Consider the following 21,630-nt stretch of genomic DNA (forward strand, 5'->3'; position numbering starts at 1 on the left):
AAATACAATGATGATATTTTAAAGCTGGTTGTTAAGCTTTAAGAACTTCCAACAAAGGAATGTAAAGTGTAAGATTATCAGTCACTAAATGTTTGGGTAGAGGCTTTTGTAGAAGAGATTCTTACATTGAGGAGAAATTTGGTCTCCAAATATGAGTTCTTAATGACCATAAAAGCCAGTGAATTTACTTTTTTGAAAAAAGATATAAAGTAGTCACATGTAAGTGATTAAAATGCTTTTACATTAGACCAGTAGTTTGAATTACTTTCTTGAATTTGCAAATAAAAAATTTTTATGAAATTAAAATAACTTTTAAGCCCCATTTGGCCTAAATATGAATACTAGAAACCGAAGCCTTTTAAAATAATACAGTAAAAATGTGTACTTTTGTATCATTTCACATTTTAAAGAGTTTATTTACTTATTTATACTCCTCTTATGTAAGAATAAATTTTGGAGAACTGCAGTGAAAGAGATGGGTACAATAAGAGTATTTAAGACAAAGTTAATAATAGAATGATAAGGAGCAAGGAGAGCAATAGTAATTAAAAATTAAACCTGAGAACTCACCTAACTCACTATCAGATGGATTAAAACCCTTTGTAAAAGTAAGGAAAGAAGACAAGCGTTTGCCATTAGTAGTACTGATAATCTTTGCCTTGAATTTAATATTTATACTCAACAAATATTTAATAACTACTATCTGTATAATATTTTGCCAGTCAGTCATGGTGTGGGCTGGGAGGAGAGGGGATGGGGATTATATGTAATGTATCATCTCTGTTTTCTTGAAAGCTCATCTGAACATAGGAAAGTCGAAATGCAGACATATTTACATATGGCAAGGAGATAGGTATTAGGTTGTTAGTTTCAATATTAGTTTTTATTTAAAACACTGAAGGCAATTTTTTAAGTGTTCATTCTCTGAAATACTACTCAGGGGTTTAAAAGAATGTGGTAGATAGCTTAGTACTGACCTAGACCTGGAATAATAACCATGATAAATTGAGTAAAAAATAAAGTTGCAAAGTATTATATATAGAACTGCTTTTAACCGTGATGGACTAGCAGAGACTGAAATTAGTCTCTTGCTGTAAACAAGTAAAAACCTAAACAAAGTGTATTGGACAATAGCCTAAGACCATGATCCCTGAGAGATGGGAGACAAATGATCAGACTCTGTGATCTCTCTGGCTTTTTGCTTAGAGGCACATTTGGGATAGTGGAGCAGGGTAGGAGGTAACAATCTCATTGAGCTGAAAAGACAAATCAAAATTCAGGGAATCTGAATTGAGGTGGCTGGAAATTACAAGGCAGAGTTCTACAGAGGAAGGAGACATAGACAAAAGGCTGTAGAAGTCTACGTAGGAATTTCCTTGAGTTTAGTCTTTGCCGAATATCAGGGTGTGCGTCTGGGCAGAGAACCACCAGAGCAGTAAACTGACAATAAACTGATTAATTCCCAGAGCTCACACAGAGTGGGATACATTCCCATTCTGACCAGCTGAGCTAAGAGATCCTCATTACCTAGGCCAACAGAAAACTCACTTTGGTAGTAGGGCTAAATTATCCTTAGTGTGAAGGCTGTTCTAGAACCTTCCCTAACAAACCTCCCTAAAAGCTCTAAAGGATCAAGCTGATCTGCAAGTAATTTAATGACTGGCCAGAGCAAAGCCTCACAATCTTTAAGGAAGACTATAAAATCTAAAAACACTCAGTATAACATTCACAGTGTTCAGCTTCCAATGTTAAGACTACTGGACATTCTAAGAGGCAAGAAAATCGGGTTCATAACCGGGAGAAAAGTCAGTCAGTAGAGTCAGACTCAGTTGACAGATGATGGAGCTAGCAGACAAAGATGTTAAATAGCCGTCACAACTCTGTTTATGTGTTGAAAGGAAGACGTGAACACAATGAGAAAAGAAATTGAAAGTATGAAAAAAAGAACCAAATGAAGCTGAAAAATGTATCTGAAATGAAAAATTCACTGTATAGAAGTAACAGCAGATCAGACACTGCAAAAAAAAAGTTTGTGAATCTGCATATGTAACAATAGAACACAGCCATACTAATACAGAGAGAAAAAAAAACCTGAAAAAACAATGAAGGAGCCTCAGTAACCTCTGGGACAGTATCAAGAGGATTCTGCCAAACATGTAGGGAAGAAGTAATCCTGATGGTACACAGACTTGCAGAAGTAGAGAAGGAAATGCTTTTCAGTTGCTCTGATGAGCCCAGCATAACCCTGACACCAAAACTTACAGTGTTACTACAAGAGGAAAAAAATACAGACTAGAATGTCTCATGAACATAGACGTAAAAATCCTTAAAATGTAATTAGATTGAGTCTAGCTGTATATAAAAATGATAATGTATCATAATTGAGTATTATTCCAGGAATGTAAGGTTGGTTTAACATTCAAAATCAATAAGTGTAGAAGGTTAATATGCAGAAATCAGTTATATTTCTACTATCAGCAAATAAATGGAGAATGGAATTTTAATAAACTCCACTTACATTAGATTGGTGCAAAAGTAATTGCAGTTTTGGATCGTGAATTTTAAATCATTATAACAAGGTTCAAATACATCTTTATTAATCAAAATAGCAACCATTACAATCAGCACATTTTTGCCAAAGAGGAATAAGTTTGTTTATTCCTGTAAAAGATCAGCTATTACAGACCACCTTAATCTTCCTTCACTCTTGAGAGATATAAACATAGTTAAATGTGTGTTCTTCTAGACATTTTCCTGTGCTTTACATTATATGTAATTTACAAAAACTATGAAACATAAATTGTTCTGTACATACTGTTCCTAACTTGCTTTTTTTCTCCTTCCACTTAATGGCATATCTAGGAGCTTTATTAACATCAGAACAGAAACCTCTACCCTCACCCTGTTCTTTTACACTGCTGTAGAGATAATTCATGGTTTATCACTTACTTTACCTTTCCCAGTTAATGGGTATTTAGGTTGCCTTCCTGTTTTTCATCATTATAAACAATGGTGTTTTGAGTCCCTTTGGGTTCATCTTTACTTTTCTAAGGTAAGTACTAGAATCTAGAGTTGCTAGGCCATCGGACATGCACATGTTAAGTGTTTCTTTGTCACTCTCAGCTCGCACCCTCCAGGTTGGCTATACCGTTTTGTACTTGCCATCTTGCTAATGCTTATTTACCTTTTTTTCCTTCTTCTCCATAGGGGTTACTAGCATTGGGCATCAGTAAGTCTGTTCAAACACCAGATCCTTCTCATCCGTAAGGACATTGCCTTTATTTTGTTTTTGTTTGTTTTGGTGACAAGTCATTGAAATAAAAGCAGCTGAATTTCAGAAAACTCCTGCAATTTATATATCTGCAGTTTGTTAAAGATTGATCATTTCTTCTACTGTGGTATCTAAAATGCAGGACTCACCGCTGTGTCAAAGTAAATTCAAGGTATAATTTGAAAATGGAGTTTAAATTATTTGTATTCTTTGTAACACAGCGTGGAGATCTTGTCCTCTCCATATTTGATAACATAAAGCACATATTTTGATCTTAGAAGTCTGTTTTATCTTGGTCCAGGGAAACTTATATTCCAGATTTAGACCTATAGGCTGCCTAGTCTAAAATTTTGGTGATAACGTCTGTAAAATACATACTTATTTTAATCTTACTGTTGTGATTGGGAAATAGTATTTGGTTAACATTTCTAAATTATTTATTTGTAAAATGAGTGTACTTTTAAAAATATATTATTTTGAATCATGCTCATTATTATTATTTTGAATATGGAACGCTTCACTACCTTGTGTGTCATCCCTGTGCTGGGGCCGGGCTGATCCTCTCTGTATCTTTCCAGTTTTAGTCCATGTGCTGCTGAAACAAGCACCATCCTTACTGTTTGATACAGAGGAGTTTTTGTGTTGCTTCTACCAACAGAATCATCTAAAACTTTGAATTCCACATGCATCATTTTTTAGTGCACTTGAGTAATAGAATTTGATTAATCTTTTTTTTTTTTTTTTTTTTTTTTGAGACAGAGTCTCGCTTTGTTGCCCGAGCTAGAGTGAGTGCCGTGGCGTCAGCCTAGCTCACAGCAACCTCAGACTCCTGGGCTCAAGCGATCCTCCTGCCTCAGCCTCCCGAGTAGCTGGGACTACAGGCATGCACCACCATGCCCGGCTAATTTTTTCTATATATATTTTAGTTAGCCACATAATTTCTTTCTATTTTTTTAGTAGAGACGGGGTTTCGAACTCCTGACCTTGAGCGATCCACCCGCCTCGGCCTCCCAGAGTGCTAGGATTACAGGCGTGAGCCACCGTGCCCGGCCTAGAATTTGATTAAAATGCACTGTTATTTCTGTAAAGGAGTCTATTCTTTACAAATGCCTTTCTTTACTTGAAAGCAAGGAACTACTGTTAGCTTAACAAATAATAACATATTTTGAATATCCTATCACTATCAGCCAGCTAGTATAGAAAACAGCTGGTTCTCTAGTCTGCTAATTACCATTTCTAGAATTTTTCTTTTTTTTCTTAGCCAGTTTTATATACCAAAGGTTTAAAAACAGAGGGTCAAAGTTTTAAATTTTAGGTTGTAAAGATTTCTTCTCAAAATATTTTTAATTATCACGTTAGTGCTGCCCAATAGAATTTTCTTCAACAATGGAAATATTTTGTATTTGTCCAATACGGTAGTCACTGTGCAGGGCTGTTGAGCCCTGGAAGTGTGGCTGGTGCAACTGAAGAACTAAATTATAAACTATATTCAGTTTTAATTAGTTTAAATTTAAATTGCCACATGTGGCTAGTAGCTTATCATATTGGTCAGTGTGGATCTACACAATTAAAATTTTCAATAAGAACCTACAGAGGCCGGGCGCGGTGGCTCACGCCTGTAATCCCAGCAGTCTCGGAGGCTGAGGCGGGTGGATCGCTCAAGGTCAGGAGTTCGAGACCAGCCTGAGCAAGAGCGAGACCTCGTCTCTACTAAAAATAGAAAGAAATTATCTGGCCAACTAAAATATATATATAGAAAAACTTAGCTGGGCATGGTGGTGCATGCCTGTAGTCCCAGCTACTCGGGAGGCTGAGGCAGGAGGATCATTTGAGCCCAGGAGTTTGAGGTTGCTGTGAGCTAGGCTGACGCCACGGCACTCACTCTAGCCCCGGCAACAGAGCGAGACTTTGTCTTAAAAAAAAAGAAAAAAAAAAAAGAAGAACCTACAAATTCTTTGAAAACACCTGAGATGAAATTAATGCCATTTAATTTAGATTTTAATTTACTTTAACTTAAATTAATATATATCCTATATTACTTTGGGGGGGAACTTTAGAAGAAAGTAAATTTTTCTAAATGAGCTGGTTATCACGTTGTCACATCTATGAACTGGGAATTCCCTATGGCAAGATGACATCTTTGCAAAACAGAATTCAGACAGCAGTTTGATCAAGAATCCTTTTTTAAATTTCTGTCTCCCAGAAGGGTGCCATAGAATTTGGGTTTGGGAGTAAATTTCCCAGGAAATGTTTTTATGAATGAGTGATTCTTTGCCTCCTATAGTTGTCATATTTTTTAGTCCTTTTAATGCTGAGCATTGTATTGGTACTTATAATAATACGAAACAATGTACATATTTACCAAAGATGCTTGAAAATAATTGAGATTTTAAAATCAAACATCCTTTTGGGTGAAGCTCTTAGTTCTAGTAATAGTTGATAGTTGCTATGTGCTATTCAGAATTATTCAGAACCAGCAATAAACTATATGTAGTAAACTGTTCAGTGTCAAGGTAATATAAATCATATATTGGCTGCAAAAAAGGACTAAAATACTCCATTAGAAGCTGCATTACAAGGAAATTGAAATGTTGCCCCATTCAGCATCTGAATATGTTTTTAAAAAGATTAATTTTACCAGCGTCCGTAGCACATGATAGTAAAGTAGCTCTACTAAATAAAAATAGACTGTATGGAAAAGGGATTAGAAAATACCTCAATTAAATGGTATTCACTGTATTTTTATATGTTTTCAAAGAACTTGCAGTCTTTTTCCACTTTTTAGATTGCTTTTCTGATTAGATTTGAGTTTGGTGATTACATTTTACTTAAATATAAAACTATAACATCTTGATAGTCTAAGATTTTTTTGTTGTCTTTATCATTGACCTGTTAAGCATATATTTTTAAAGGAAGCCATTTGTACTCCTTAAAAACTGTATTAGCTTCTTTTTTGTGTTTCAGGTATGGGTTTTCAAATATGCGCTATATTTCTTCGCTCATTAGTGGTGTTGGTATTTTCATGATGGGTGCAGGACTGTCATGGTACCATGGCGTCATGGGACTGCTTCACCCTCAGCCGATGGAATCCCTTCTATGGGTAATCCTCTCTTCTCCTCAGTTTCGAAGTAATGTGACACAGTGATTGAGTAGAGTAGAAGCCTTTGTCGTAGTGACGTCAAAGAACGAGGGTAACATGCAGCCTTGTGGGACGTGGGGTGCGTCTCTGTTGGGGGTCCTGCCCAGGACCGGACAGAGTCCGGCTCCCTTCAGCCTCCCTCACACCACGCACAGCGCATGGTAGCGCGTCTGGTCAACTGGGTTTATTTACCTGTGTTACCCATTAGTTTCCTGCGGTTTTTGTTGACTAAGTTTCTTCCCACAGTACATTTCATACAATTAAACAGACGGATGCATTGCCTCCCTTCTGGAAAGGCCTGGCCAGTTCACAGACACCTCATTGTCTTAGCGTTCGTCCAGTTTGTGCATCCTCACTCTACAGAGGCAAAGCAGTCTCTGGAGCTACAGATTAAGCAATTATTAATAGTTAAATTTTCAATTGTGTCTAAGTTTTAAAGCTTCTAGAAGCTCTTGTGTCTTTTAGTAACTAAGTGGGGTTCTATTAATCTATGGCCCTTTGTTAAACAAATAATAGAGTCAACACACCGTAAACCAGTTGATGTTTATTAGATACTAGTTTGCAGTCCTTGGCCGATACATGCTATCTCCTTTTATTGGGTGATAAGTGTGTCTTAAATACTTTCGGGAACAAGATGGAAGGATTAAAAATAGTTACTGGGAAGTTTAGCTACTCTTTTAGTTAGGTTTCAGTTTGAGAGATTCAGTGGAAAGAGCCTAGAATTGAAACTGGAAAGCTTGCATTCTAGTTCTTACTCTGCTACCATTTCTGTGTACTCAGGCAAATCACTTAACCTTGGAAAATCTCAGTTTCCTTAAAAGAATTTTAAGAGTGTTGGACTAGGTACAGAATTTTGAAACCTCTCTTTTAGGAAAGCTTAGGGTTCCAAAAAGGTATCTTGAAAATACTCTAGATGTTTGGCTTGAATTTCATTAAAATTTTTTAAAATTTATGTTGCTAAGTTAACTATTTTTATAACCTTGGAATAAAGCTTCATTTGCCATCTTTTTTTAATTGAAGAATGTCCTAGAACTGCAAGGCAAGTAGTGTTACCAAAAAAAGTAATTGATTACTATTTATAACTACTTATCTTTCTGAATCTGGATTCTCTTAGTACTGGGCATCCAAGCAAAACCCAGAAATTAACTTGAGCATGGGTGTGGGTCCTGTTGCATCTGGTGTCCCCAGCCCAGGTGTCATTGTCCTCTTTGGAGTTGTTTCCCGTTAGCATCTTCCTTGTCTGGCTTAGATTTGAATTTATGTTGTTTAGACATTACAAACTTTATGCATGAACAATTGTAATTCTTCAGTGAAATACTGAATTTATGATTCATTTTAATATTTATTTTCTAGGCATATTGTATTTTAGCAGGATCATTGGTATCTGAAGGAGGTATGTGCTGTCACACAGTATCTCTTTATTCTTAATTTAGTAACACATATTCAGCAGTCCATTATTGTAGCTTGCCAAGTTCCATTGATTAAAGAAAACTGTGGGAATAGGGACCTAAGCTTTGTCTACTTTCAGGGAATAAAGTCTTCGTATAGCGTATGATGATTGTTCACGTAATGGATGAGGCGAGTGGGAAACCTGCGGCCCTAAGGCCACATGTGGCCCCCTAGATCCTTAAGTGTGGCCTTTTGGCGGAATCCAGAGGGTTTGTTCTGTAAAATTTGGATTCAGTCAAAAGGCCACCCTTAAGGATCTAGAAGGCCACGTATGGCCTTAAGGCTGCAGGTCCCCACCCCTGTTTGAGGACAGGGGAAAGTATGTTCTTGAGTACATTATATCATAGTGCTCAGAACATTTGAAATGGAGTATATAAATGTAACTATATGGAATTTTTATTTTATATATATTAATATTTTTTTAGAGGTGGGGTCTCGCTGTGTTGCCCAGGCTGCCCTCGAGCTCCTGGGCTCAATTGGTCCTTTTTGCTCTGCCTCCTGAGTAGCTGGGATTAAAGGCATGTGCCACTGTAGCCAGTTATACTGAATTTTTAAAAATCAGGTGTTGGCAGTGTTAATCAGAAGGCTCTCCTTGCAATATGAATATCTCAGAGTTTCTGAAATATACAGCTAGAGCAGTATTGTGACGGAGAACTGCTAATATCAGTATGAAACTGCATCTATTATTTATTTATTTATTGGTCAAGTGAAGCAGTGGGAGTGGAGAAGTATTTTTTAATATTATTTTGAATTGGCAGGTCAGTCATAATTGTATATGTTTACGGGGCCCCTCATCTTGGATAGTTTGTACGATGTTGATAGCACCACCTGCCTCCAAAGAGTGAAGGATCAAAAGTGATCATGCTTAGTGTGGTTCCTGCCACATAGAAGCTGTTCAGTACATTAAGGATGTTGTTATAGTAATTACATTTAGTTATTATGGGGATTCATTTTATTATCATGATTAATTGGGGTCTTGATGACTGGTCAGTATGGGACTTTCCCTGATTGCCAGCCCTGGCGTTAAAACGTTGTGCGTGTTCACTTACCTTTTGAGATGCTGTCTATTCAGAGGCCGAAGTTTCTTCCTTGCTAATATAAATGCTTTTCTTCCAGCAACACTTCTTGTTGCCGTAAATGAACTTCGTAGGAGTGCTCAGGCCAAAGGAATGACATTTTACAAGTATGGTACGTATTTTAGAAGCCAGGTGTTTATTTCATCTCCTTTATTTGCTTAAAATTACCTAGTAGTGTTGCTTTGTTCCTAATAGATGTGTACAAAACATATCTCACTGTCAGGTCCCTGTGTGGCTCTTATGTATATACTTCAGCTCTTTTAAAAAGGGAAATGCAATGCTGTTTGAACATGGCTACTTCATATTTGGGTTTGACTTAAGTGAACCACTGTATTTCTGTAGATGCGTCTATAATTTGAGAAAGCAATTTGACTTTATATGTAAGTTATTGTTGACATTTAAGCCAAGAAATTATGTTTACATTGAACAGGGTTTTTAAAATCATGATCTCTCATACATTTTTATGTTAATTTATATCTTGATTTTATATGAATACTTATTAAAATGTTACTTGATAGTGTCAAGTTAAGATTTCCGAAATTTTCTTTTCTTGTCTCTCCCCCAATGATTAAGTAATGGAAAGCCGTGATCCTAGTACCAATGTTGTATTATTGGAAGATACTGCAGCAGTTTTGGGAGTACTAATAGCAGCCACTTGCATGGGTCTTACTTCTATAACAGGTAAGTATTTCTTAAATTACAGGTGATTATTTGTACTACTTAAATAATTCTTTAATATGTGGGAATTTTCTCTTACCTCATTGAATAATATTAAACCAGTAGATTGTTCAGTGTTAATTCCATACTAATCATTGGTTTGTATAAGACATTTAGTGAAAGTATTCATTCAGGTTTCTTTGAATTAGAAATTTCTCTAAATTAGAAATAAGAAAGGCTGTTAGTACAAGATTCCTATCATGCTGTAAACCTTTCTAGCTGTGACTTAATAAATTATGCAGTCACTCTGAACTTTAAATTCTTTCCCTGTAACAGTGTGGATAATGTTTGCCTTGGCAACTTCACAGGTTAATTAAGATAGTATGAGAGAGAACTTTAATAAACTCTAAAGTTCTAAATAAATATACAGCAGGTCCTTAGAAAACATTGTTTCATTCAACGTTGTTTCATTATAAGGTTGATGGAAAAAAAACAGTCATTTCCTGGCTGGGGCCACTGTCTGTGTAGAGTTGGTGTGTTCTCCCCATGTCTGTGTGGAGTTGGCATGTTCTCCCCATGTCTTTGTGGAGTTGGTGTGTTCTCCCCATGTCTGTGTGGAGTTGGCGTGTTCTCCCCATGTCTGAGGAGTTAGCATGTTCTCCCCACGTCTGTGTGCAGTTGACGTGTTCTCCCCATGTCTGTGTGGAGTTGGTATGTTCTCCCCATGTCTGTGTGGAGTTGGCATGTTCTCCCCATGTCTGTGTGGAGTTGGTGTGTTCTCCCCATGTCTGTGTGGAGTTGGCGTGTTCTCCCCATGTTTGTGAGGAGTTGACATGTTCTCCCGTGTCTGTATGGGTTTTTTCCAGGTATTCCAGTTTCCTCCCACATCCCAGAGCCGTGCACGTTAGCTTCACTGGCGTGTCTCGGTGTGAGTGACTGTGGGTGTGAGAGTGCCCTGAGGGAATGGCGTCCTGCTGGGGGTGGTTTCTTTCCTTGTGCCCTGAGCTGCCGGGACAGGTTCTGGCCACCTGTGACCCTGAACTGCAATAAGCAGGTTGGAAAATAATTGAATAAATAAAAATTATTGTCAAATAAAAATTCACAAAGTAGACAACAGTCATGACATTGTACTCAGGGAACCCCCTGCGTTTGTGATTGTTTCTGAACTCCGGGGTGGTGGGTGCTCCTTGCAGTTTTTGCTTTGCAAACATTTATTCCTTGATGTAACCCACCACCACTGTGACCACCTCACTCACTGATGCACCAAAAATTGGGTAAATAATTATCTTGCTTAGTTTTTATCAATTTTTATTAAATGTATGTGTATCTCACATATATTTCAATGTTTAATATTAGAAGTGTTTGGGGTCTTTATTTGAGAATTTGATGATGTTTTTGTGACCAGAAACATGCTGTAGTAACAACTCTTGTTTCTGGTGGTTTCTTTATACATAATTGTTTCTCTTAAAGTCTCAGTTTCCGAGAACATGTATTAACAGTGTTCAGTGAGGACTTACTGAGTGTTGTGGCTCTTCTTCATTTGTCTTTTTCTGCTCTTACTGCCAGTAATAACTGCCATTGCCTTCCTGTTTGCTTAACTCTCTGAGTTGGTTCCATCCTCATTGTGGTGGCTGGTTAAGTGTTTGGGGCCAGGACAATGCAAGTAAACGAGAAGACAGAAACTCCATTTCATTTTTATGTTCTAGAGCAAAAGAGCCATTTGGTATGAAAACACTCAATTTATGAAGTTGGAATTCTCTTGGAATGGAAGTTTTTTCATCCTTCCCCATTTGTTCTTATATATTCAAAATAATTTTAGATGATGAGCTTCCACAGTTCTTCATTATTTCTTCAAATGGTGTGAAGTATGAATAGACTTTCTCATTTTGGACTCACATTTTAAAACTGTTGTATCAGTATTCTCTGATACTCATTATGATCCTAAATATTTGTAAAAAGTATTGTTTTTCTGGTTGGCCTTTTAGTTTTAGATGCTTTTTGTATATGAATTATTAGCAAAATTTTAGGCTTATGAAAAGTATGACTTAAGTCAACTTTTTAAAAAAATACAGAACGCTGTATGAATTTGTATGTCATTTGCACAGAGATCATGCTAAATTTCTCCTGATCCTTCCAATTACACTGTATATCCTGCTGAAGTGAGCGTGAGTCAGCTTTTAATAGATTTATTTTATTTTACATAATAATAGAAACCAATCAAATTGAACTTATAAAAGTATATTTATGTTTCACATGAATTAAATTTTATTCAGTTAACTAATTTATTTAAGTTACATTGAGTAACACACCAAGAAATGTTTTCTTTAAAAAATGTTTTCTTCCAGCTAATATTCCTGTGATTTCTGTAGGATTATTTACATGCAAGTATATTTTTAAATAAAAATAATTCTTCTGGATTTCTAAAGAACTATATTTGGTTTTGAGCCAAATAATTACAAACCATTTAGTGGATTATGTTTTACAAAGGATTATTTTTAACACTTACTGTGGATAAATGAGTTTACTTTTTAGTGTTAAATTTTGATTAAATGTTAATAAAACTAGTATATAAATTAAGATTTTTTAGCAAAATATGTGTTTTATCAAGCATTAAAGTAGTTAAATATATGGTATTTCATCTTTGGAATAAAAAGATACTGTGTAAAATTTATTACAAAGATTTAAAATATATTAATAATATTTATTGGTGTTTGCTGTATAAATATTACCTGTACATTCATAGATAGTAAACCATCCTTTCTCTCTGGTTCTGGGAGAGAACTAAGCCCTGACAGTCTAAGGCAAATGTTCGAATCACCTGGCGGCCTTGGGGAAATGTACAATACTAACCCCTCAGCTCCAGAATTTCTGATTCAGAAGGTCTGGGATGAGCCCTAAGAATCTGCATTTCTGTCCAGTGATACTGGTGCTGCCAGTCCAGGAAACACACTTGAGAACTCCTACCTTGAGGTGCTCATAGCATGTAACGAATTAATTTCTCTCTTTTGTATCTAGAATGGTACTGTGTATAATCATTGGTTGAATGAGAAGAGAGTCACTCATATTATTTTTGGTAGGGCTTCTCTCACAGAACATTGGTCAAAATAAGAAAAAAATGGTGGTTTCTTTGACCTTTTGATTTCAGTTATTTTGTATGTCTGGTGTAGGAAAAGTACTATTGATAAATCTAAAAGAAATGTATCCTTCATTATGTCATTGTGTATATGGTGTCTCTAATCTGAAAGTGCTCCTAACCCGTGTCATGACCAGATGCAAAAAGCATCTTAAACAGTTAAATTGAATAATACTCTTAAGTGATACGAAGCAAGCTGTATCATCCGCATTTTGTAGCATAGTAAAACTATTAGGAGTCATTAAAGGAAGTAATTAAAAGAATTAGGAATAAGTTTCAAGTGCCTTGATTTACTAGTTTCGGCTCTTTGCTCTCTAAAGGTCATTGGGATAATAGCAAATGTGTATTTCCTGGTTTCTCGTGTGCTTTATTTAGGCAATCCACTGTACGACAGCCTGGGTTCTCTGGGGGTGGGCACCCTGCTGGGCGTGGTCTCAGCCTTCCTCATCTACACGAACACGGAGGCGCTGCTGGGGCGGTCCATCCAGCCCGAGCAGGTGCAGCGGCTGACCGAGCTCCTGGAGAACGACCCGTCTGTCAGGTCAGCCTTGCCCAGGGCTGCTGCCAAGGCTCACAGAAAACATGCCGAAAAAGAGGAAGGCTTGGTTTGTAAATGCTGCCAGAGGGAGTTTTGGGTTCCTAGCCTTCAGAACTTTTTAAAATCTGTTACTTTTCAGAATTATAATCTTAGAGGGAAGCAAGAATACATTTAGGAAACTCCTTGAAAGTTTGCTTTTAAATTCTATATATTTAAACTTTTTATTTACCTTATATTTGTATTGCAATTACTAATTGAACATATTTTAAAATATTTTTATTGATGGGAAAATGATTACCAAATTAAATATCATGTATATTTCTTTTGAAAACAGACTCTGTTTTAGCTTATTAAAAATTTTTTTCCTTATCTTTTAAACCGTGTAAGACTAAAGAACTGAAGACTTAGGAGGTAATCAGTAGAAGAGATACAGAGTTCTAATAGAACTTTTCAGTGAAATTCAGCAGCATTATAGTTTTGTAACAAAGTAAAAGAACAAACTTCTGAAATCCTGATTTTCCACTAGCTATGTATATATTTTTTTCAAACTTTAAAATAAGAAGGTATTTTTCTTCTGGGTTATACTTGAAATCTTTAAGTTAAATCTTTTAAAAATGACCTATATATCTGAATTAATACAACGTATTAGTGATGACTAGATTTATATTCTATGCTCTATACGTTTAATCTTGAGAAGTAGTTGCCTCATTAGGTCAAGATTATGCATTCAGAGCTGGGCATGGTGACACATGCCTGTAGGCGTAGCTACTTGGGAGGCTGAGGCAGGAGGATTGTTTGAGGTCAGGAGTTCGAGGCTGTAGCGCACCATGATCGTGCCTGTGAACAGCCACTGCGCTCCAGCCTGGGTCACACGGTGAGTCCCAGTCTCTTAAAAAAGATTAGAAGTTGAATGTTCTTCTCCCACCCCCCCATCCCTGCCTCCACCCCACTCAGAAGTTGAGCATTCCTAAAATCAGTACCAGACTTAGTAACTTTTAATGGTTTAGTTTTCTCTTTTGAAGACATCTAGTGTCTTAAGATGGTAGGTTAAGTTTTGATATATTGCTTTTAATATAGACATTTGTAGCTATATATATGTGTTTTTTGAAGTACTGTTTTCTCTGCATCCCATAAATATTGGTATGGTGTGTGTGTGTGTGTGTGTGTGTGTGTGTGTGTGTGTGTGTGTGTGTGTGTGTGTGTGTGTGTGTGTGTGTGTGTCTATGTGTGTGTGTATACTTTTTTTTTTTTTTTTTTTTTTTGAGACAGTCTCACTGTGTTGCCCCAGCTAGGGTGCTGTGGCATCTTCATAGCTCACAGCAACCTCCAACTCCTGGGCTCAAGTGATCCTCCTGCCTCAGCCTCCCAGAGTGCTAGGATTACAGGCTTGAGCCACTGTGCCTGGCCTGTTATATCATTTTTAGTCATCTTACCATATTTTCTTATTTCCTTTTTGATTTCTTTTTGTATATTGTTTAGTTTCTACATATTTGTGAGTTTACCAAATTTATTTCTGTTATTGCTTTGTTTTATTTCATTGTGGTCAGAGAACATACTTTGTATTATTTTCTGTCCTTTCAAGTTTACTGAGGTTACCTTGAGCAGGTCGCATGCCCCTCTGGGACCGTCTTAGCATCTGTAAAGTAAAGGTGCTACCCTACAACATGACGAGAGCCGCTCGGAGAGGCCTGCCTTGTCGCTGGTGCTGTACTAAGCGTTTCGTGCACGTGTTGGCTCAGTGTCCCCACTACCTCGTCCCCTGCGGTAGTTGTTAGTATCGTTAACCTCATTCCAGTAGAGAACTTCATAGCACTGTATGAAGACTTTCAAAGAAGCCAGTGAATATAAAAGTGATTAGTATACTCTAGAACACTATTATCAAAAAAAATTTTTCTTTTGTGAATGGTATTTAGGAAATTGTTCAGTAGATACAGGGAAAAAGGTTTATGGGATATCACGGTAGCATTTTAGAAAAGCGACTTTGAGTTAGTGATTTTTCCTACCCAAGCTTTATAACTCATATGTATACAGATTACCATAAAATAGTATTTGTTCAGTTGGTGCCTTTGTATGGCATTGTGCAAAGAAATCTAAATGGACAGCAAACCTTGGACAACGATAGGTGACACTTAACGGTGAATGCTCTGAAGCCATCTTAGTCCATTTTCCATCACTAGCAGGAAACAAAACAAGAATTCTAGACTTTGTGCTATTAAAGTATATATGTGTGTACGTATGTGATGCATGTGTATAAATTTGTGTGCATTGTTGTTGATTGCAGGGCAATTCATGATGTCAAAGCCACAGATCTGGGATTGGGTAAAGTAAGATTTAAGGCAGAAGTAGATTTCGATGGACGAGTTGTTACAAGATCATATTTGGAAAAACAAGATTTTGATCAAATGCTACAAGTAAGTTTATATATTTATCATTTTCATATATAGCTGAAGGGCTGAGGTTTAGAAAAATTACTTTTAAAGTAAACAAAATAAATCATCTTTTTTTTTTAAACAGATCTTAAAGTCACTTCAGCTCTCAGCTTCTTAGGTTCTGAAATTTGACACAAATCTTTTTATTTACTATAGTGTGGTTCAAGGGAGATAGCAGAAGAACAAACTTACTATTAAGTGCTTGTTAAGTGCCAGGCATTTTATCTGTTTTATCTAATTTTTACTGTCAGCAACCCTGTGGGGTAAAGAAATGGCATTTTCATTTTAGCATGTAGGCAAATGGAGACACAGAGATCAGCTAACTTGCCCAGAGTTGCAGAGCCGTATATATGGCGTCCGATGGGAATCTAGATCCGACTCCAGAATCCATGCTTTTTTATTAAGAATAATTTAAAAGAGAACTTACAGAAGATAATACAATGAATAGCACAGAGGCTACTACCTGGCCTTCGTCAAATCTTAGTATTTTGTCATGTTACATTTTGTCCTTGTTTAAGGTCTAGAGAAGTAAATCGTGACAAAAACAGTTCAGGCCCCCATTGTCTCTTTCTAGATCCTATTCTTTCTCTATTCTTAGAATTAGACATTATGTTAAATTTGGTACCTATCATTTCCATTCAGATTTTTATACTTTTCAGCAATTTTTAGCATAAAATGTAACAGTGGTATAAATGGTATCATACTCTATGTATCTCTCTACAATTTGCTTAGCAGCATGTTTTGGGGATTGTTCCATGTTAATTTATGTGTCTCTAGTTAATTTACTTTCGTTGTTATATAATATCTAATCCTGTGCATGCACTGCGATTTGTCTATCCTGTCTCTTTCTGATGGACCCTTAGGAAACAGTGCCATGGTGGCATTCTCCTTGTGCACATACATGTTTCCTTGTGCACACGTGCAGAAGTTCCTTTAAGGTAGTGTATGGACAGCTAGACTTAAAACAGGTCAGCCATTGAGTGTGCTTATCTTCAGCTTCCCTGGAGAATTGCCAAATTGTTCTTCCAAGTGTGTCAATTTAACTGCCACCATTGTGTATCAAAGTTTCTGTTGCTTCATATTTTTACCAGGTTGTATTGGTAGAGTTTTGAAATTTTTGAAAATATGATAGGTGTGAAATAGTATCTTGTTTTTATTTTTCGGAGTAGTGAGGTTAATAAACATTGAAGTTCACTGACTATTGAAATTTCCTCTACATTGCTTCTTGCTTTTTAATTTGTTCTTAGTTAATTTTTATTATTCTGACAGATTTTAAGCATTTTATTTTTAATATGCTCAGTACTAATTCTTCCACAGTTGTACATATGCAAATACCTTTTTTTAGTTTGACTTTTCACTCTGTTGTTGTACAGAAGATTTAATTGTGGTTTTTAATTTTAATGTCAAATTTGTAATCTTTTCCTCTGTGTTTTTTATTATCTTGCATGAAAAATCCTTCCATATCCCATTATCATAAAAATATTCTCTTCTTCTAAAAGTTTTGTGGTTTGCTTTTTACCCTTAGGTCTTCAATCCACTTAGAATTATTTGTTTAATAGTCTGAGGTAGGGATTTAATACTTTTTCCTCACGAGAAAATGATTGTTCTGACACCATTTCTTGAATACTCTATTCTTTTCCTACTAATGTTGTAGTGCAAAATTAGTGTAGCGTTTGGAAATAGCGAATCCATTGCCTATGGCTTAAAGTTGTTTTTTTTTCCCATTAAATTTAATGGTATTATAAGTTTTTTTTAAAGGAATTGTCAAGAATTTTTTAGAAATTAATTTGTTCTTGCTTTCATTTTCTTTATAGGAAATTCAAGAAGTGAAAACTCCTGAAGAGCTAGAGACTTTTATGCTTAAACATGGAGAAAATATTATTGATACTTTAGGAGCTGAAGTAGATAGACTTGAGAAGGAACTGAAAGTAAGATGTATTCATAAAAATAATGTAATGATAATGGTAACTGATATTTTGGTACTTACCTACATCGGACACTGAGTGCATCACATGCATTCTCCTACACTCTCAGGAGCCCCACGTGTAGGGATTTATAAGCAAGAACATGGTTGGGTTAGAGAAGTTGGATAGTTTACCCAAGGACATAGGATAGTTGTGATTTGAACTATGTTATTAAGTTCCAAATTCTACACTTATAACCACTATTTTGTATTGCCTGTTTAGTCTCCAAAATAATCAAAAGATTTTTTGTTTGTTTTTAAATTAGAAGTATTTTGAAAGTTTTCTAGGAACCTTGCTCTTTCTTAGCGAAGGACAAGAGCTGAGGCCAGAAGTTTGAGACCAGTCTGGGCAACATAGTAGCGAGACCCCAGCTCTACAAACAAAAATTTAAAAATCAAAAAAAAATTAGCAAGGCATGGTGGCATGTACCCGTAGTTCTAGCTACTTGAGAGGCTGAGGCAGGAGGATCCTTTGAGCCCAGGAATTCGAGGTTGTAGTGAGCTATGATCCTACCACTACTGCACTCCAGCCTGAGCAACAGAGTAAGACTCTGTCTCTAAAAAAAATATTACCAAATTGGTCATTCTCAACTGTATTTATTCTTATCACAATCGGATAAGCTTATTGTTTTTGTTTAGCTACCTTTGTACTTAAATTAAATGCTACTAAATCATTAATAGTGTTTTTGAATTATATAAGTCTGTCAAACCAGGAAGCTAAGTTTAATTCATACATTCAGGTGGAAACATCTCTGGTTTAAAGTAATAAAGTATTATTAATCTTAAGTCAAAGGAAAGTTCTTCATAGTTGAGGTACCAAACCAAAAGGAATTGCATGGATGCAGTTGTGGTTCATATTCGTGAAAATAAGCTGATTTTCTTTTGGACACAAAACTTTGTACACTGGCATAAGCTCTCATTTTTGGTATCTCATGGTTGCCATCCAAGTTTAAATTTTAATTATTATTGAATTACTTTGGAAGGTCACTCATTAATATAATTCTGTACCAGTATAGCCATCTCTGTTGAGTAATGCCATTGAGTATTAGAATAGATGATACTTTTGGCTTAAAATTTTAGAACTTGCATAGTTCTAAGTAATGATGTTAAAATTAATAGAGACTAATTCATAAATTCTCATTACAAAATGAGAATTATAAAACTTACCTTACTATTATTTTGAAGTTCTTTGAACTATTAACATAAATTTTTTTTTGTCCTGCTTCTGTGCATCAGAGTGTGGACACACCCTCCTCCCACATCCCTCCACGAAGGTTTCTGCGTTAGTGAAATGATTCCATTGGAATTCGGAGGCTGCCACAGCAGTCTGCACATCCCTCATTTGTTCCAGTTAAATGCTCTGCTCTTCACTTTGTGTTTGTTTCTCTAGTTGCATCTTCCTATTACATTTTCTTGAGTCTGTAGCATTGGAAAATAAACTATATAATTTGATTTTTCTCTTGGTATGAGTATTGGAATAAATTCTCTCTGGTATATAAAATAGTCTAATTGACATTGAGCAGTGCATGGGATATAGTATATTTGACAGTATTTGTTGAATAAATGAATGAAAATTATAAGTTGGACACCGATTATTGATTTTCAGATTTTTTTTTTTTGACAAATATCAGTTTCTACTATGCACGTGATGCCTTGCTAGGCAGTAAACATTGAATTTTAAGGACATTAATCCTGTTTCTTTTATTCGTGTATTCATGCAGCAAACACGTGTGTGTGTCTGCTCTGTATTGTGCACATGTATGTTACAAATTTGATTAGTTTTCTCTCTGAAAACTTGATTTAAAAAGCAGAGTAAAGTTTTTAGGTTTTTTCTTGAGATAAAGTTTTTATCAGTATACATTTGTTATGTAGTGATTTTTAAATAGAATAATGTCAGACTTGCCCTATACATCTAAATTTTTCAAGTCAGATTAGGATATATAGGAGTTGAATGGAGTAGGAAAATAAAATTCAGTTTCATTTGTATCTGGAGAAATAGTTTTTTATTCCATATTGAATGTAAGGAGCTCTAGAGACAGGGAATAGTTTCAAATAGAGAAAAAGGTGAGGAAAAAGTGTGCCCTCCATGTTTGGGGTCCCTGACCGTGCTCACGTTAGGGTCCAGGAGGAGAGCAGCCAGGCCCGCCTGGGCAGCAAGTGATTGGTGAGAAGAATCCCTGCGTCCGCTCAGTGGGAAGTTCTGCCTAGAGCAGAACTCCAGTGTTACACCAGATTTCAGTTTTATAACTGAATTCCTTGAGTACAAATAATGTGAACGTAGTTCTAGGATGTTACTTTTAAGCCAGGAATTGTTCATCCTGATTGATTATCAGAATCACTTACAGGAGCATTTCTCCCCTTGTTGATTTACTTCTGCAGTTTTTATCAAATGCACAAGATTTCTTATGAAGTCAAACAACTGAAAAGATTATAACACAAGTATCACCCTGCTCATTCCTTAATCTTACTTCTCAGAGACAACCAATTTTAATACTTTTAGTATGTTTTTATTTATTGCCATATTTCTACATAAAAGTCTTATGCTGTTCCTCTTAACGGCTGTAGATTTAGTTCTTTTATATGCACCTTTTTCTCCTCCACTCTCACATTATTATATTACATTTTATTACATTTTAGTTCCCCTCGAATTGATTTAGGCGTCCTTCCTGTGTGTACTCACTCATAAGAAAAAGAAACCCCAAACCTTTACTCTGAAGAAGAGTGTTGTAATTGCCTACTTATTACCTGTATCACCTCACTTGTAGACACGTGTCCATTGGCAAGCACTGTTTCCTGTTCGTTGTTGTCTGCTTGAGTGGCCGGCACAGAGCGGACATATGATAATAGATGGAGTTTGTTGTTCAGCTGAAGTTTTGTAAGCTAGCACGTAACGTTTCTACAAACCTGCTTTCTGCTGCTGTTTCCAGCCTCATCATGGCCCTGCCCTTTCTGCGGCTTCTGCGTGACTCTGCTGTAGGGCCAGTGCGCGCTTCCCGGGCTCCCCGTCTTTGCTCGCGACTCCCCACGTTCAAACCTAGCTTAGATAGTCTGTCCTGATTGAAGTCTTTCTGGATCTCATGAGCAAAAGCGATTGCTCTCTCATTTTGTTGCCAGTAACAGGAGCCTGGGGTCTGGAGTCAGGCCTGGAATCTGTCCTGCCTCCATGACTTACTAGCAGTGTGACTTTGCACAGGGTAGTGTCTCCAAACCTTAGTTTTCCCATATGTAAAATGGAAATAATAATTAGGTTATTATGAGGATTTTAAAACATACATGCATGTGTGCCCCATAAAGTCCCTCAGCACAGTACTTGACACATGAGCACGTACTCAATACATTTTAACTTTTTATTATCGGCTCTAATACTTTAACTTGTAGGTGGGTGTTTAACTTGAGTCCTTCAGGGTCAGGAGCAGAGTCTTATTTCATAATCATAGCTCCCTTTTCTAGCACGGTGCCCAGCTCAAGACTGTAGTTGTTGTTGCTGAAGTATATAAAATGAGTGATTATCAGTTTACTCTTTCTGATTATTATTGTTTTGCAGTAATTTTCCTTTCACCACATTTAAAGCATATTTTCAGTGATTTGGAATGCTTGGCACGTACTTGTGCATTTCTGTATTAATGAGCACATGAACCAACTCAGGGAGGTGGGACTGTTAACCGTACTGTTTATGGTGTGTCTGTTCACTTACTGATCTTGTTTCTTATGCATATAGTCCTCGTGTTAGTATGCTATAGTGAAATAGCTTGACCACATGTTTTCAGTGGCTCTAGTGATAAAAAGGAATAAAAAGAAGCAGAAGATTTTATTTTGCTGTGAATAACATGGTGGTGACTTTTCCTTCCAGAAACGAAATCCTGAAATCCGACATGTAGATTTGGAGATACTCTAGATTCGATGGGATGAGTCACGTGGTGGAGGCCTTGGAAACAAGTACGTACAGCCGCTCTGCAAAGCCCGTGTCCTCCTCTC

At 36.4% G+C, this 21,630-nt stretch overlaps 1 protein-coding gene and 1 non-coding gene across 3 annotated transcripts in view; one reads left to right on the forward strand and one right to left on the reverse strand.

Moving 5' to 3' along the window:
* Positions 1-21,630, forward strand: part of SLC30A9 (solute carrier family 30 member 9) — a 56,920-nt gene that overhangs the window by 33,956 nt on the left and 1,334 nt on the right. For both annotated transcript variants that reach the window (XM_045531732.1, XM_045531733.1), the window contains exons 10-18: positions 3,208-3,263; positions 6,236-6,371; positions 7,764-7,803; positions 8,976-9,047; positions 9,509-9,616; positions 13,101-13,266; positions 15,545-15,674; positions 17,507-17,620; positions 21,506-21,591. In XM_045531732.1, the coding sequence (XP_045387688.1) occupies positions 3,208-3,263; positions 6,236-6,371; positions 7,764-7,803; positions 8,976-9,047; positions 9,509-9,616; positions 13,101-13,266; positions 15,545-15,674; positions 17,507-17,620; positions 21,506-21,550 (867 nt within the window). In that variant the 3' untranslated portion in view covers positions 21,551-21,591. The remainder of the gene's footprint in view (positions 1-3,207; positions 3,264-6,235; positions 6,372-7,763; positions 7,804-8,975; positions 9,048-9,508; positions 9,617-13,100; positions 13,267-15,544; positions 15,675-17,506; positions 17,621-21,505; positions 21,592-21,630) is intronic.
* Positions 3,773-3,879, reverse strand: LOC123624878. The gene has a single exon (XR_006730242.1). It is a non-coding gene; the product is annotated as a U6 spliceosomal RNA (small nuclear RNA).

Source organism: Lemur catta, chromosome 19 (genome assembly GCF_020740605.2).
Source record: "Lemur catta isolate mLemCat1 chromosome 19, mLemCat1.pri, whole genome shotgun sequence".
NCBI lineage: Eukaryota > Metazoa > Chordata > Mammalia > Primates > Lemuridae > Lemur > Lemur catta.